Source organism: Meles meles, chromosome 2, assembly GCF_922984935.1.
Source record: "Meles meles chromosome 2, mMelMel3.1 paternal haplotype, whole genome shotgun sequence".
NCBI classification, from domain to species: Eukaryota; Metazoa; Chordata; class Mammalia; order Carnivora; family Mustelidae; genus Meles; species Meles meles.
This window is the reverse complement of record NC_060067.1, coordinates 13,108,462-13,124,050: the sequence shown is the minus strand read 5'-3', so window position 1 is coordinate 13,124,050 and position 15,589 is coordinate 13,108,462. Positions and strand designations below refer to the sequence as shown.

Below are 15,589 nucleotides of genomic sequence, written 5' to 3'. Positions count from 1 at the left end.
GTTTTATTGACAAATCTGGCTAAACTAAGGAAAAAAAAGACTCAAAATCAGAAAATGAAAGAAAAAATATTACAACTGATACTACAGAGATACAAAAGATCATAAGAGACTACTGTGAACAATTATATACTAACAAATTGGATAACCTAGAATAAATGGATAAACTCCTGGAAACATACAACCTACTAAGATTAAATTATGAAGAAATAGAAAATCTGAACAGATCAATAGGTAGTAAAGAGGTTGAATCTGTAATCAAAACCTCCCAGTACAGAAAAACTGATGGTTTCCCTAGTGAACTCTACCAAACATCTAAAGAAAAATTAACACTGATTCTTCTCAAACTTTTCCAAAAAAAAATGAAGAGGAAGGAACACTCCCAAATTCATTTTACAAGGCAAGCATTAACCTAATACCAAAGCCAGATAAAGACACTACAGGCTAAAATTCCTGATTAATAGAGATACAAAAATTCTCAACAAAATTAACAAATCAAATTCAACAATATATTGAAAGGATCATACATTATGATCAAGCAATATTAATTCCTGAGGTACAAGGATGCTTCAACATACACAAATCAATAAATGTGATACACACATTAATAGAATGAAAGATAAAAATCATATAATTATCTCAATAGATGCAGAAAGATCACTTAACAAATACAGCATCCTTTCATGATAAAAATTCTCAACAAATTGTATATAGAAAGAATATACTTCAACATAATAAAGGCCATCTATGGCAAGCCCACAGCTTATATAATATTTCACAGGGAAAGGTTGAAATCTTCCTCTCTAAGATCAGGAACAAGACACCTAGGGTGCCCACTTTCACCACCTATTCAACACAGTACTGGAGTTCTAGCCAGAGCAATTAAGCAAGAAAAAGAAAGAAAAGCCATCCAAATCACAAGGGGATAAATTGTCTTTAATTGCAGATGTATTATTTTATATAGAGAAAATCCTAAAGATTCCACCAAAAAACTGTTGACTAATCCATGAATTTAGGAAAGGTGCAAGATACAAAATCAGCCTACAGAAAATGGCTACCTTTGTATACATTAGCAATGAAATAGCTGAAAAAGAAATAAAACACAATCATATCAAAAATAATAAAATACTTAAGTTTAATCAAGGAAGTGAGAGATCTCTGCACTGAAAACTATGACATTTTGATGAAGGAAATCAAAGAAGACAAAAATAAATGAAAGATATCCTGTGTTCAGGATTGGAAGAATTAATATTGTTAAAATGTAAATCCTGTCCAAAGCATCTATAGATAAATGCAATCTCTATCAAAATTCTAGTGGCAATTTTTACAGAAATAGAAAAAAAGTCCTAAAAGTTATATGGAACTACAGAAGATCATGCATAGCTAAACAATCTTGAGAAAGAAGAACGAAGCCAGAAACATCATACTTCCTGATTTCAAACTCTGATACAAAGCGATAGTAATCAAAACAGCAGGGTACTGACATAAAAACAGACACATAGAACAATGGAAAAGAATCAAGAACCCAGAAATAAACCCTCACATTGATGATCAGCTAATATTTAACAAGGCACCCAAGAGTACTCAATGAGGAAAGGATAATCTGTTTCAATATACAGTGTTGGAAGTCTGGATAACCACAAGCAAACCATCTCAAAAATAATTGGAAATGGATTAAAGACTTAAACATAAGACCTGAAACCATAAAACTTCTAGAAGAAAACATAAGGAAAAAGCTTCTTGATGTTGGTTGTGGCAACAATTATTTGAATATGATAACAAAAGCACAAGCAATGAAAGCAAAAATTAGTACGTGGGTCTCTCAAACCGAAAAGCTCCTACACACCAAAGGAAGTCACCAACAAAATGAAAAGGAAACCTATGGAATGGGAGAAAATATTTTCAAATCACATATCTGATAAAGGGTTAGTATCCAAAATATATAAAGAACCTATACAACTCAACAGAAAAAAAGTCTGATTAAAAAATGGGTAGAAGAGCTTAATAGATATTTCTTCACAGAAGACATACCAAATGATCAACAGGTACATGAATAGGGGTTCAGTATCATACTAATCATCAGGGTAGTGAAAATCAAAACTCAATGAGATATCGTCTCACACCTTTTAGAATGGCTATCATCAAAAAGACAAGAGATGAGACGTGTTGGAGAGGATGCAATCCCTTGTGCACTCTTGAAGAATATAAACTAGTGCAGCCACTGTGGAAAATAGTATGGAAGTTTCTACTACTTTATGATACAGCAATTCTGCTTCTGGGTATGTATACAAACGTGCGTGTGCTGTGTGTGCATGTGTGTGTACACAGGAATATTATTCAGGCACAAGAAAGAAGGAAATCCTGTTATTTGGGAAAATATGGATAGAACTTGAGGGCATTATGCTAAGTGAAATAAGCCAGACAAAGACAAATACTGTATGATCTCACTTAAATGTGAAATCTAAAAAGCTGAATTTACAGAAGCAGAGCAGAGTGGTGGTTACCACTCTGGTAACCACTGGTTACCACTCTGGTGGTTACCAGAGGCTGGGAGTGGGGGTGGGGCCATGGGAGAAGCAGGGTGATGTTGATGGAAGGGTACAAACCTCCAATTATGAGATGAACAAGTTTTAGGGATCTAATGTACAACGTGGGGACTATAGCTAATAATACTGTGCTATATACTTGAATGTTGCTAAGGAAATAAGATATGAAATGTTGTCAACCCCAAAAAGAAAGGGTAATTATGGGATATGATGGAGGGGTTACAGTGATAATCATTTTGCAGTATAGCAAATCAACCTGTTTTATACTGTAAACTGACACAACGTTGTATGTAAATTGTATCTCAGTAAAGCTGAACACAAAGCTGATACCAGGAAGTGAGGAAACTATGGAGGGGGACATATATAACAAATAAACCCAGTGTGTTGTTTAGTTAAGAGTTACCTATCACAACATATGTAACTTATAACTAACAAAACCTAAATTTAAAAAAAATAAGAAAATAATAAATTTAAATATTAAATGGGAGAAAAATTGATGTAGAACTGAGCTTCCTATCTTAGCTGAGTTCCTTCCTAACAAGTAGAACAATTTAATGGAAAGAGCGCATGTTCCGATTTCTTCCATGGCTTTGCATCCCCTGTCATATTTACTGGCTGTGGACCTCAACTTCAGAGGCTTAGTTCTCTTATCTGTAAAGTGTGATGATGATGTCTCCTTTGCGGTGTTACATTGCAGATTAGACATGAAATAGACAATAATTATCTTTTTCTTCCAAGATTCAAGTTAAACACATTGAAGTTAGAGATGCAGTGATACGCATCTTCCTTTTGATATGCCTAATCTTTAATTACAAAATAAATGTAAGTCTGTGTTCCCATGTAAGTTCTCAGCCATACTCTACATTCAATTTTTCTAACCTCTGAACATGAAGTTTCTTGATAATGTCTGCTTAGAATTTTCTCAAATCTTCCAAATCCAGTTTCTTCTCTCTAGGCGTAGGACCATAGGCCCACACCAAGCATGGAGCATTTTTTTGCTTCTTTTACCTTATGCATCCAAACTTAAAGACTACTACCTTTGTTAAGTTTAAGTTTACCTTGACTCAGTTCCCTTTTCTTAGAAGCATTTCCTGCCTCAATGTTGATCAGAGCCAAATCTCTCACTTTTGTCTTCTAATTCTTTTAGACAGTAAATTTCTAATTAGTTTATCTCCTTGCATCTGTGTTTCCAAATTCATTTCTATATTTACAGACTGTATAGACACATGTTATCAAAATATTTTGAGAATCATTTTAAGCCCTTTTTGGGTGTCCCGGGGTGCTCCTTGGACATAGGAGCAATGTTTTTTAGGGGGAGACAACCTTAAGAAAATTCCCAACTGTTGCCATTGTTAATGCAGATGATGGTCACTGGCCCATGTAGATAGTATAATTGAAAGAGACTGTACCATGGATAATTACTTGATTTCTGGAATTTTGTAGGATTGTAGATGGGAAGTAAAATCACACAGGTGATTCTTAGGGATGATGGAAGTTTATTAAGAACATGTAATCTCAAATTTTAACTATTATTTACTAGCTGTATGATCTTGAGTAATTTAACTTTTCTATACCTTGATTTTTCTTATCTATAAAATTGTGATAATACTTGTACTTACCTCATAAAGTTGTTTTTGAGAATTAACTAAAATAATACATATCGGGTGATTAATATAGTGCTTGGCACTCAGTACATGTTAGTTATTTTTATGTTATTACAAGCTTATAGCTTTCACATTTGTAATGATCCTATAGTTTAAAAATATTTCCTCATATTGCTAAAATATATTTCTCCAAATAAAGTACTGCCTCAGCCAGTGACTCTACCTGAACTTCTAATAATTAAAGAAAGTGACCTACCCATTTGGGAGTGTCATGAATTATTGGTGTCTGGTTACTGGGGTTCTTTTAGCAGTATCTGAGCATGAACTCATATTACTTTTGTACCTCCATTTACATTCAAATCAGTAGATCCCCAATTATGAGGCAGAACAGGACCTGCAACCTGTCTTTCCTGGCTGTCTAGTTAGCACCCATATAGGACAGGAGAAAAATCTGGCTTTATTCATTGGGATTTAACAACAATAAACAGGAGTGGCTCAGGATAAGGCATGAATCCTTTGTGTAATTCTTCTAAAGGTAACTCGGTGGTGAGTGAAGGAAAAATGGTCTCATTTAACAATTTTAAACTGTCTCATTTAAACAGAGCTAAATCATAGCACATTTTTCTTGACCACAGAAACCTAGCTGAATCCCTTTTCTTGGAAGATATTCTGACCTTAAAGTCCTCAACATACAATTTGGTTCTTAAGTATGTCAGGCTGTTCAGTTTCATGTGTGTGATTCTCATTTCTCCAAAGAGATTGGAAGAAATTTGAAGAGATAGATCATGTTTCCTTTCCTGCAAGATTCAAGTGCAAAGAAATGTAAAGAGCTGAACAATCATACCACATATTGGGAAGAAAAATTGGGAAAACTGGCTCACTTATATGCAGAATAAAACCGGGGACCCTACCTGACATTACATACGTGGTGGACTTTAGAGACATTGAAAACCTAATATAAAAGTAAAATGATAAACTTAATAGAAGAAAATATAGTAAAATATTTTTATGACTAGAGGGAATGTTTTCTATAAAAAATTATAAAAAATATGAACATAAGACAAAGAAAATTGATGAAGATGATTACTTCAAAATTATGGATTTCTATTTCATGAAGAACAGCATAGTCCAAATTAATAGAAAACAGAATGGATAACTGTAATTTCTACAACCCACAAACTGTTCATATCTGGAAAATATAAGGAACTCCTGGAAAATAACACTAATAAAACAAAATAGCTCTAATAGTGAAACAGGTAAAGGATAGGTACCAACAGTTTATAAAAATGAAAACTTTGCTAATAAGCATGTTTAATAGTGCACAAGCTTATTAATAATCAGAAAAATTAAATTAAATAAAAAAATAAGATATAACTTTGCTTATTAGGCTGGCAGAAGTCAGCAAGCCAAGTAATACCAAGTGTGAGCAAAGATGTGGGGACCTGCACTGCTGACGGAATGTACACTGGTTCAGGCATTCTTAAGAGCAATCCAGCTAGTTAGTCAAGTTAAGTGGAGGCACACCCAATGACCCAGTGACTCTGCCTTCAAAAGAACTTGCAAAGGTCCATAGGGGACAAGTAGGAGGCAGTTTAGTGCAGCAACTCTTGGGATGATGGGCAGGAGGTAAAATATGGCAGATACAGACTGTGAATCATTTTGTGGCAGCCAATAGCAATGGATTAGATGTACATTTAGCAACATGGATAGAGTTTAAAAACCATCTTAAAAAAATCTGAGTAAAAAAGTCTGAAACAGAATGGATAAAGAAGATGTGGTATATATACACAATGGAATACTATGCAGCCATCAAAAGAAATGAAATCTTGCCATTTGTGACAACATGGATGGAACTAGAGGGTATCATGCTTAGTGAAATAAGTCAGTCGGAGAAAGACAACTATCATATGATCTCCCTGATATGAGGATGTGGAGATGCAACATGGGGGGTTGGGGGATAGGAGAAGAATAAATGAAACAAGATGGGATTGGAAGGGAGACAAACCATAAGAGACTCTTAATCTCACAAAACAAACTGAGGGCTGCTGGGGGGAGGGGGGTTTGGGAGAGGGTGGTTGGGTTATGGACATTGGGGAGGGTATGTGCTATGGTGAGTGCTGTGAAGTGTGTAAACCTGGTGATTCACAGACCTGTACCCCTGGGGATAAAAATACATTATATGTTTATACAAAATAAATAAATAAATAAAAAATTTAAAAAAAATCTGAAACAAAAAGTGATGCCATGGACTGAATATTTGTTGCCCCTCCCTCTGGCCCCCACTCCCTACCCCCCCAACCCTGGCCCCTTATTCATATGTTGAAATGCTAACCCTCAAATGTAATGGTATTAGGAGGTGGGGCCTTTGAGAGGTGATTAGGTCATGAATGGGGTTGGTCCCCTTATAACAAGAAACCCAGAGAGCCCTTTATGTCTGCTCTCATCCATGTGAGGATATGTCTAGAAATCTGCAGCCTGCAACCTGAAAGAGGGTCACTTCCAGAACCTGACTACACTGGTCCCTGATCTCAGACTTCCAGCCTCCAAAACTTTGAGAAGTAAATTTCTGGTATTTATTAGCCATCCAGTATGTGGTACTTTGGTATAGTTGTCCAAACTGACTAAAACAACGGAGTTATAACACAAAGAATAAATTAAAGGGACGTGCATACAAACAACAAAACCCATTTTTATGAGAATGAATGCAAACAAAAGAATACACATGAAATAAAGAATGAAATAAAGAATGGTAGCCTGCAGGGAGAGGTGAATGAGAATGTGTTATGAGAAAAATAATGACGACCAGAGAAGTGCCTTGCCTGCGCTCATGATGCGTTATTACCTAACTCAGCCTTTGCACCTGAGGCTCCTTCATTCCTAGAAATGCGTGATTTACTGAAACCTGAAAGTCCGCTTTCAAACACAATTTTGCTATTATAAATGCGCTTTGCCTTTCTTTATTCCCGTTTAAAAGATCTATTGCATTCCTGTCCGTTTACTTCAGTAAAGATAGTGTCTTGGTTAGCCTAAAACAACAACAATATTGGCTGTAAAACATAAACATTTTAAACTTTCTTGATTTATTGTAAACAGTTTCCAAGTTCAAAGAATTTGTACATCAAAGATTTTTTTTAATTTTTTATTTATTTCTTATTTTTTTATAAACATATAATGTATTTTTATCCCCAGGGGTACAGGTCTGTGAATCACCAGGTTTACACACTTCACAGCACTCACCATAGCACATACCCTCCCCAATGTCCATAACCCCACTCCCCCTATCCCGACCCCCCTCCCCCCAGCAACCCTCAGTTTGTTTTGTGAGATTAAGAGTCACTTATGGTTTGTCTCCCTCCCAATCCCATCTTGTTTCATTTATTCTTCTCCTATCCCCCTAACCCCCCATGTTGCATCTCCACGTCCTCATATCAGGGAGATCATATGATAGTTGTCTTTCTCCGATTGACTTATTTCACTAAGCATGATACCCTCTAGTTCCATCCACGTCGTCGCAAAGATTATTTTTTATTATTGTTTTTACATTGAAGTAGTTATGTAGAGTCATTCAGCATTAGAGGGCTAAAGGAAGTACCAGGGCACGCACCCAGGTTTTTTTGGGCATTCCTCAAGAAATGATTGCAAATGCTGTTTTCTAAGGTACTATAGATATAAAGGAATGGAAGAATATATTTCAGCCTACAAATGTTAATTAATGATTTGGAGGGACAAGACTGTAAGATGGAACCAAAGTGCATGATTTAGTGAGGCTTGAAAATATAGGTTCTAAACTCTATGATATTATTGCAAATATGTTGCAATTGAGTATGCATAGGGATAAAGATCAGGTGGTGATAGGAAAATGAAAATTGATTTGAGAAAGAAAGGAAATATTTAGAACTAGAAAGGTTCTCTGACTACTAAAACAAACCAATACATCTGCCATTCCCACTGTTTGGAAATAACTGTACTGCCATGCTTCCTTGTCATAGAAGTTAAATTAAGCTTAGTTTTTTTTTTTAAGATTTTATTTATTTATTTGACAGACAGAGATCACAAGTAGTCAGAGAGGCAGACAGAGAGAGAGGGGGTGAAACAGGCTCCCTGCTGAGCAGAGAGCCTGATGTGGGGCTTGATCTCAGGACCCTAAGATCATGAACAGAGCCGGAGGCAGAGGCTTAACCCACTGAGCCACCCAGGTGCCCCACATTAAGCTTAGTTTTTGAGTGATGGTTCACACACACCATCACCTTTTCATGCATCATGCAGAGAATTATATTGTAACTGAATTTAGTTTTCCTTTTTGGGGGCAGTTCTATATTTTAGTTTTAACAAAATTATTAGTATTGCATTTGAATATTACATAATAGGTCTGGCTATTTTATCTTTATTAGCATGCTTGTGAGATAAAATTAATATTTGTGATTATCTTTCCTTCTCTCATATATTTTAAAAATATTTTAAATCTTAGAATGTGGTCCTACAAAAAAGCATGTGGTTTCACAAGTAACCATTTCTGATACGGCTAAACTTTATAATTTGGGTGATATTATGGGGCAATGGGGGAAGTGATAGGCTGGGATAGAGTTGGCCTCAGTTCTCTCACCGTTAGATGAGATGATTGAATTAGAGTAGTGTATCAGGATCACTGTTAGAATGACGATTCCTTTACTCTCTCAACCATGACTACCCATCTCATCAGACACTGATTCAGAGAGTCCGCGGTGGGGCTTAGGACTCTTGAAGATGATTTTGATGCAGGTGGTCTGAAAATCATCTTTTGAGAAATATTGAAGGAAATGATTCACAAATCCCTTCCATCTGCGTTATTTTACAACAGGAAGGATATCATCTGACTTACCAAGTTCTCACTCATCTCCCGTAAGTCCATAAGTTGGTATGTGTTGTTTTGTCCAGAATTACTATTGACTCGTAGATCTGAAATTTTAAAGGTGGCATGATAATACTCCATTTTCTGTCCTGTGATAGAAAAGTAGGAAATTACGTGATATGGGCATAGCTTTCAGGATCTAAGGTACAGATACAATGGGGCTAATATAAAGTCTTGAATTACTGCTGAGATTCTTTAAAAATGTAGTTTCATAATAATATTAATGAAAATGATGATTAATGTATTATGTTAATAATAGCTGATATTTACTGAGTGTGTATTATCTTGTGAAACATTGTTCTGGGTACTTTACATGTGTTAATTCATTTGGTCCTCATTCTAGCTCTTCAAGATTGGCATTGGCTCCATTTCACAGAGGAAGTAAGTGAGGCACAGAGGTGCTAAGCAACTTGCTCCAGGATCTATAACTAGTAAGTAGCCTGAGTTTAAACCTAGACAGTGCAACTCTAGAGCTGGAACCATTAATTCCTATACAGTTCTTTGCTGAGGGACTGAAACGTATATCACCTTATACTCTACAGGAAGTAGATGTAAATGAATGTCCTTGTGAATTATGATTTATAATGGGAGAGTCAGGTACAGTGAGAAAGACAGGAAAAGAAAGGGGGAAAACTGTCAGAGGTGGGAGTTAAGAACACTGTGAACTGGGGTGAATCAGTCAGATCTTGCGTGGCTACTGGGAAAGGTAAGAAAACAGAGGGCAGGGAGACTTCTGGGAAATCGGTAACCTTAGGAATATATCCTTGTGTGCGTGTGGTGGGGAGGGGAGTGGACAAGAAAGCTACAAAGAGTTAAAACTAGAGAATGGAGCCATCACAGAACGTTTCTCTCTCCCTGGGGAGCCAGGGAGATAAAATGGGTTTCCCAGTTATGGAGCTGGAAAGGAAGAGGGATCTCAGGATGGTGTGTCTTCCATGTGGACTCTGGAGTGCTTTCTCTGGTCCCCCTGATATTTATCTGTACAATCCATATTGTTATCAAACCTTATAGTCCAAATAAAGGGGCTTTTGTGCAGTCACATGAACTGACCTAAGAATCTTTGGCCATTGGCATAAACTACAGGTGGGGTTGTCATAGTAGGCCAGAACTGTGTCCTTTAAAGCTCCTGATAGAATCATTCTCCACCAAATCTGAGGAAGATGACAATAGATGAGACCATTCAAGGAAGCAACCTGAGCTACTTGTTGTATCATACACATCTGTGTGAGTGACACTATGAGATTTGTCGAAAATGTTAATGGTTTGCAGTCTGTGCAGGGAAACACAGAATTTAGAAAGAACTCTGAAATGCAGTATTTGTGTGATTATAAATATAACAATTTTATTTATTTATTTAGGCAATTAAAAAATACCTGAATATCATTTTAGAAAGAAGAAAATTCTCTCTAAAAATAAGTAACAACATTCTGTCATATCTAGAATTTACCAATTATTTCAAAATTCATTATTACTTTGGCCATGTGTTTTTCTTTTGCCTTTTTTTTAAAAATTTTATTTATTTATTTGACAGACGGAGATCACAAGTAGGCAGAGAGGCAGATGGTGGCGGGGGGGGAGGAAGCAGGCTCCCTGCTGAGCAGACAACTGGATGTGGGGGTCAATCCCAGGATCCTGGGATCATGACCTGAGCCAAAGGCAGAGGCTTAATCCACTGAGCCAACCAGGTACTCCTTTCTTTTGCCTTTAAATGTTGGTGAATAGGATGATGAGTAAATGAGCCAATTTTAATAATGAATTTAATAACTATCACTGTTTTTCCACATGTGTGATTAGAGTTATTATGACTGCTAGTAAATTTTAGTTATTATTTTTGATCTTTTGTGTAGATTCTCAAAAGAATACTAGATTGCAAGCTCTAAGTAGATAGGAAACTTGTTTACTTAATGCTGTATCTTGAGTCTTCCAGAAAAGTACTCATATGTAATTAGGCAGTCAGTAATTGTTTCTGAATAAAATTATTGAATAAATTTAAACAATTCTAAATGTGGGCATTTGCTGGTAAAAGTACAAAACTGTTTTTGGATGAAATCACATATACATATATATGAATGAGAAAAATGAAATCAAACTGAATGAAATCCATAATTTTTACCCACCAGAGACTAACATGTGAGCCAGAACACCAATGGTCACTGCCACTACTGTTAGTAATAACAAAATGAGAAGGGCAGTCATCCATGGTTTCAAACCGCTGCTTCGGGTGCCAAATCCTGCTGTTCTGTGAAAAAGAAAACTCACCAGTTACTCTTACATGGTAATGGTTACAGGCTTTCCAGTTTTCATTTGGATAAGATCGAGTTGCTTTGGTCTGCCTTTCTCAGCAAGAAGACATTTGTCTTCAGTTTTCATCAAGGTCATCTTGGGGTGAAGGGAGGTGTTAAAAAGATCAGGATCTGAGAATTCATGATGTTGCTCCTGGTTTCTATTTCTGGGGGTACTGGCTTTCTGTGGTGGCCAGTCCTGACTTAGCAATGTGGTCCAAAGCTTGAAAAAGGATGTTTTTCCTTCTTCCTCCAACACTTTTTTTTTCTTTTTTCTCTGTCTCTCCTTTTAGAGTTTACAAAGTAATTTAAAATCTATTATCTTACTTATTTTTTATCTTTTAAGTCTTGATTATGAAGTATTTCAGATACATTGAAATTTAGAAGGAATAGTATAGTGGAACACCCCTCTATTTATCACATCATTTTATCAGTTGTTAATATTTTTGCCATTTTGATTCATTCATTTTGTGGCCGTATTTTAATATGAAATAAGACATTATGACTTTTGTTTTGCATGGAGCACTGGGTGTTGTGCAAAAAGAATGAATACTGTTACACTGAAAAAATAAATAAAATGAAAAAACAAACAAACAAACAAAAAAAAGATATTCACAATATATCTATCACAAAGGACTTTTATCTGGAGCATAAAAAGAACTCCTACAAATCATATAAAGGAATATACAAAGAACTCCTACAAATCAATAAGAGAAATGCAAACAACTTAATAGAGAAACGGGCTAAAAGACTTAAAGAGGTACTTCATGAAGGAGGATATCCAAATGGCCAATAAACATATGGAAATATCCTCAAGTTCATTAGTTGTCAAGAAAATGCTGATTCAACCACAATACAATGCCATTAAACCCCAACCAGACTGACTAAAACAGTAAAGATAAAAAGTTCCAAGTACTGGCAAAGATAGGAAGCAATTTGAATCTTTATCCACTGCTGGTAGTAGTGAGAATTGGTGTATCGGCTCTGTAAAATTGTTTGGTGGTATCGGTTAGTTATTTTGGATTTACCAAGTATTGGTTAATTATTTTATTTAGGTTAAAATAAAATATGTAATACATAAAAAAAAAAAGACATTATGACTTTTCACTACATCACCATTATAAACAGGGTATTTCCAACATAGCCATAATACCATAACACTCCTAAAAATTAGCAATATTTCTCCAGTATATCCAACTATCCAGGCAACCTTCAAATTCCCTCTTTTATCTGCACTATGTTTACTGACGGTTTGTACAAATCAGGACATAGTCAAGAATCATGTAGTATATTTGGTTATTATGTCTTTTAAGCCTTTTAAGGAAGAGTCCTTTTTCCTTTGAAAATTTTAATGATGTTGACTTGTTGAAGAAATCAAACCAGTTGTCCTTTAGAACATCCCACTTCTTGCTTGTCTGAATGCTTTCTTATGAGATCACTTACCTTGTTCTTCTATCCCTCTCACTTCCTGTTAGGTTAAACAGATCTAGAGACTTGGTTAGATTTTGGTTAAATTCTTTTTTGACAAGACTACTTCAAATGTGATGCTATGTATTTTTTACTTTTATTGCATCAGAGTTAGAGGAAATTTCCATAATTTAGGAGGAGAAAAATAACTCTTTGCTTTTTTTCCCTAGCCTCTTGTGATCAACCATAGTGCTAATGATACTGTGTCAAGTATTTGTTTGCATGTGTATTGATCTAAACTTAGCTGTGCACCCCTTATGGAGCTGGACTATTGTTGTTCATCTTTTTATCATTAAGATTTAATAAGGTTGCCTGATAAAGAGTGGGAATTTTATAAAGCAATAAGAGGCATATATTACGTAGGCTTTACATATGAAATAACAGAGGCTGAGAGAGCAGATACTTGATTAGAGTCAAGTGGCTTAAAAGGGTTTTGGTCATCTAACTCATTGTGTAGTGCTCCTTCTCTACAACTTGCCATTGTAGTCAACTTCATTTATGCCTTTCATTAGAATTTAGCTTTGGACGCAGAAGGTATTTTTCATATTTCCTTCACAAGATTTAGTGCACTGTTTTGTACTGAATGTAATTTTATTTTATTTATTTTTAAAGATTTTATTTATTTATTTGACATATAGAAATCAAAAGTAGGCAGAGAGGCAGGCAGAGAGAGAGGAGGAAGCAGGCTCCCTGCTGAGCAGAGAGCCTGATGCGGAGCTTGATCCCTGGACCCTGGGATCATGACCCTAGCCGAAGGCGGAAGCTTTAACCCACTGAGCCACCCAGGTGCCCACTGAATGTAATTTTAAATAAATATTGTTTGATTTATGGATATTTTTAAAATATAAGCATATTTTTATGTAAATGCAAGCACAAAAGATACAGTTTGTGGACCTAAACAATTGAGAAGATGATAGTTTTGGCATAGTAATGTATTTACCTTATAAACCTAGTGGAATTTGAGAGATCTGAATTCTGTTGGGCATAGAAAATATTGACAATGTGTGCATTGACTGATTAAAAAGAATCTAGACAACTGGCTGTGGAAAGGCAATGTGTCTTCTAACAGACCAAAGCTAAGGTACCAGAATATAATAACAAACAGAAGCTCCATGGAGTATAATATTACTTAGCCTCTCAAATGGCTAAAACTTAAATTCAGAAGTGAAAGATAACTTAGAGGCTACCTGAAAATTCAACACATTTTCCAGGTGAGAAACCTGAGGCCTAGAGATGATTAAATGACTTCTCTAATATAACCAAAATAGGAGTCATCTCAAACTCATGCCTTCTAACTCCTGGGGCACTATTTTTTTTTTCAGTTCCAGATGGCTTCTCCATTGAGTGTATGTTAAAATTCTTAAATTAGTTTATTATTTATGTATTTATTCATTCATTTATTCATTCATCATTTATTTGACCATTCAATTGTATCTTCAAGTCATTCAAAAACAATAAGAAAACCAAAGAAGAAAGGCTAGACCTCAAGGAGATTTTAAAGCTTTGAAGTCTATCTTCTCATCACACCAGAGTTCCTCTGAGTAGGACAAATGAGGAAGGTAGATGACAGGGAGCTCATATCCCATACTGAGATGCATGCAAACTCACACCATTACAGACTGAACGGTGGGACTCTTAGCAGAAGAGTGGTTCAATAACCAATGACACACAGCTTCATGTGCTGTGGCAGTCATATCTATAAATCCCATACAAGGTGCTGCGAGGGTGAGGGTGAGGAATGGCGGCCAACGAATGGGAGTAAGAATGGGGAATAATAGGTGTACAATGCCAAATTACAAAAGCTTCAGGAGCCATAGGCTAAAGCTGCCCCTACTTAATCCTACATGAATAAACTTTCAACTCAGTGTCACTTTTATAAATACAAAGAAGACATTCATGAAAGCAAACATGCATCACCGACTTTCCATTCTAGAGAGGTTCTGCTAGTGATTTGCATAATATCGTTTCAGATATGAAAAGAAATAGGCTTTGTAAAGCCTTGGGAATCTAGCCTAATTGTAAGTAGAGATGCACTACACCATGGTGCTCATGCATTTTTTTCCTGCTTGCACCATAAAACAAACACTGGTGCATTAATTTTTCTATTGCCGCAAATTACCGCAAAGTTAGCAGTTTAAAGCAACTAGTTCACAATTCTGTATGTGTCACATCTGAGTTCTCTGCTCAGGATCTCGTAAGATTGAAATCAAGGTGTTGGTTGGGGCAGCTATCTGATCTAACATTTGCGATCATCTTCCAGGCTCACTTAGATTATAGGCAGAGCTCAGGTCTTTGAAGATTTTATTTATTTATTTGAGAGAGAGAGAGAGTGAGAGAGAGCATTTGTGAGCAGGGGGATGGATAGAGGGAGAGAGAATCTCAAGCAGACTCTGTACTGAGTGGGGAAACCAACACAGGGTTTGGTCTCACTGCCCTATGATCATGATCTGAGCCAAAATCAAGAGTCGGAAAAATCAAGACTACTTTAACTCCTAATATCACTGAACAAAGGTGCTAAGTGCACTAACTTCCTAGAAGCCCTTTGCTGCAGAAAACTTTGCTCGCCTTTTTCTAGCATAGGACCCATCCCTGGAGGAAAGTTGTTCTAGAAACAAAGGGCCAAATTTTCCTACCAGTGAAAATTGTCATTCCCTTTGAGCCACTGAAGTCAGACATTTGCTATAGAAGAGCAACCTTTTGTGGTGACCTAATATACTTTGATATGTGAATATCTGGTTACTCTGGTACTATTTTATTCTATTTTTTATTGTGTTTTAATTCTAATATAGTTAGCATACAATGGTG

General features: G+C 36.0%; 1 protein-coding gene across 1 annotated transcript in view; it reads right to left on the bottom strand.

Moving 5' to 3' along the window:
* The window catches only part of TMPRSS11A (transmembrane serine protease 11A), a 42,785-nt gene extending 27,414 nt beyond the window's left edge, over nucleotides 1-15,371 (bottom strand). The window contains exons 1-3 of the mRNA XM_045997375.1: nucleotides 15,313-15,371; nucleotides 11,153-11,289; nucleotides 9,006-9,124 (exon numbers count right to left, since the gene is read on the bottom strand). Coding sequence (XP_045853331.1) covers nucleotides 9,006-9,124; nucleotides 11,153-11,289; nucleotides 15,313-15,371 — 315 coding nt within the window. The remainder of the gene's footprint in view (nucleotides 1-9,005; nucleotides 9,125-11,152; nucleotides 11,290-15,312) is intronic.
* Nucleotides 15,372-15,589: the final 218 nt, after the last annotated feature.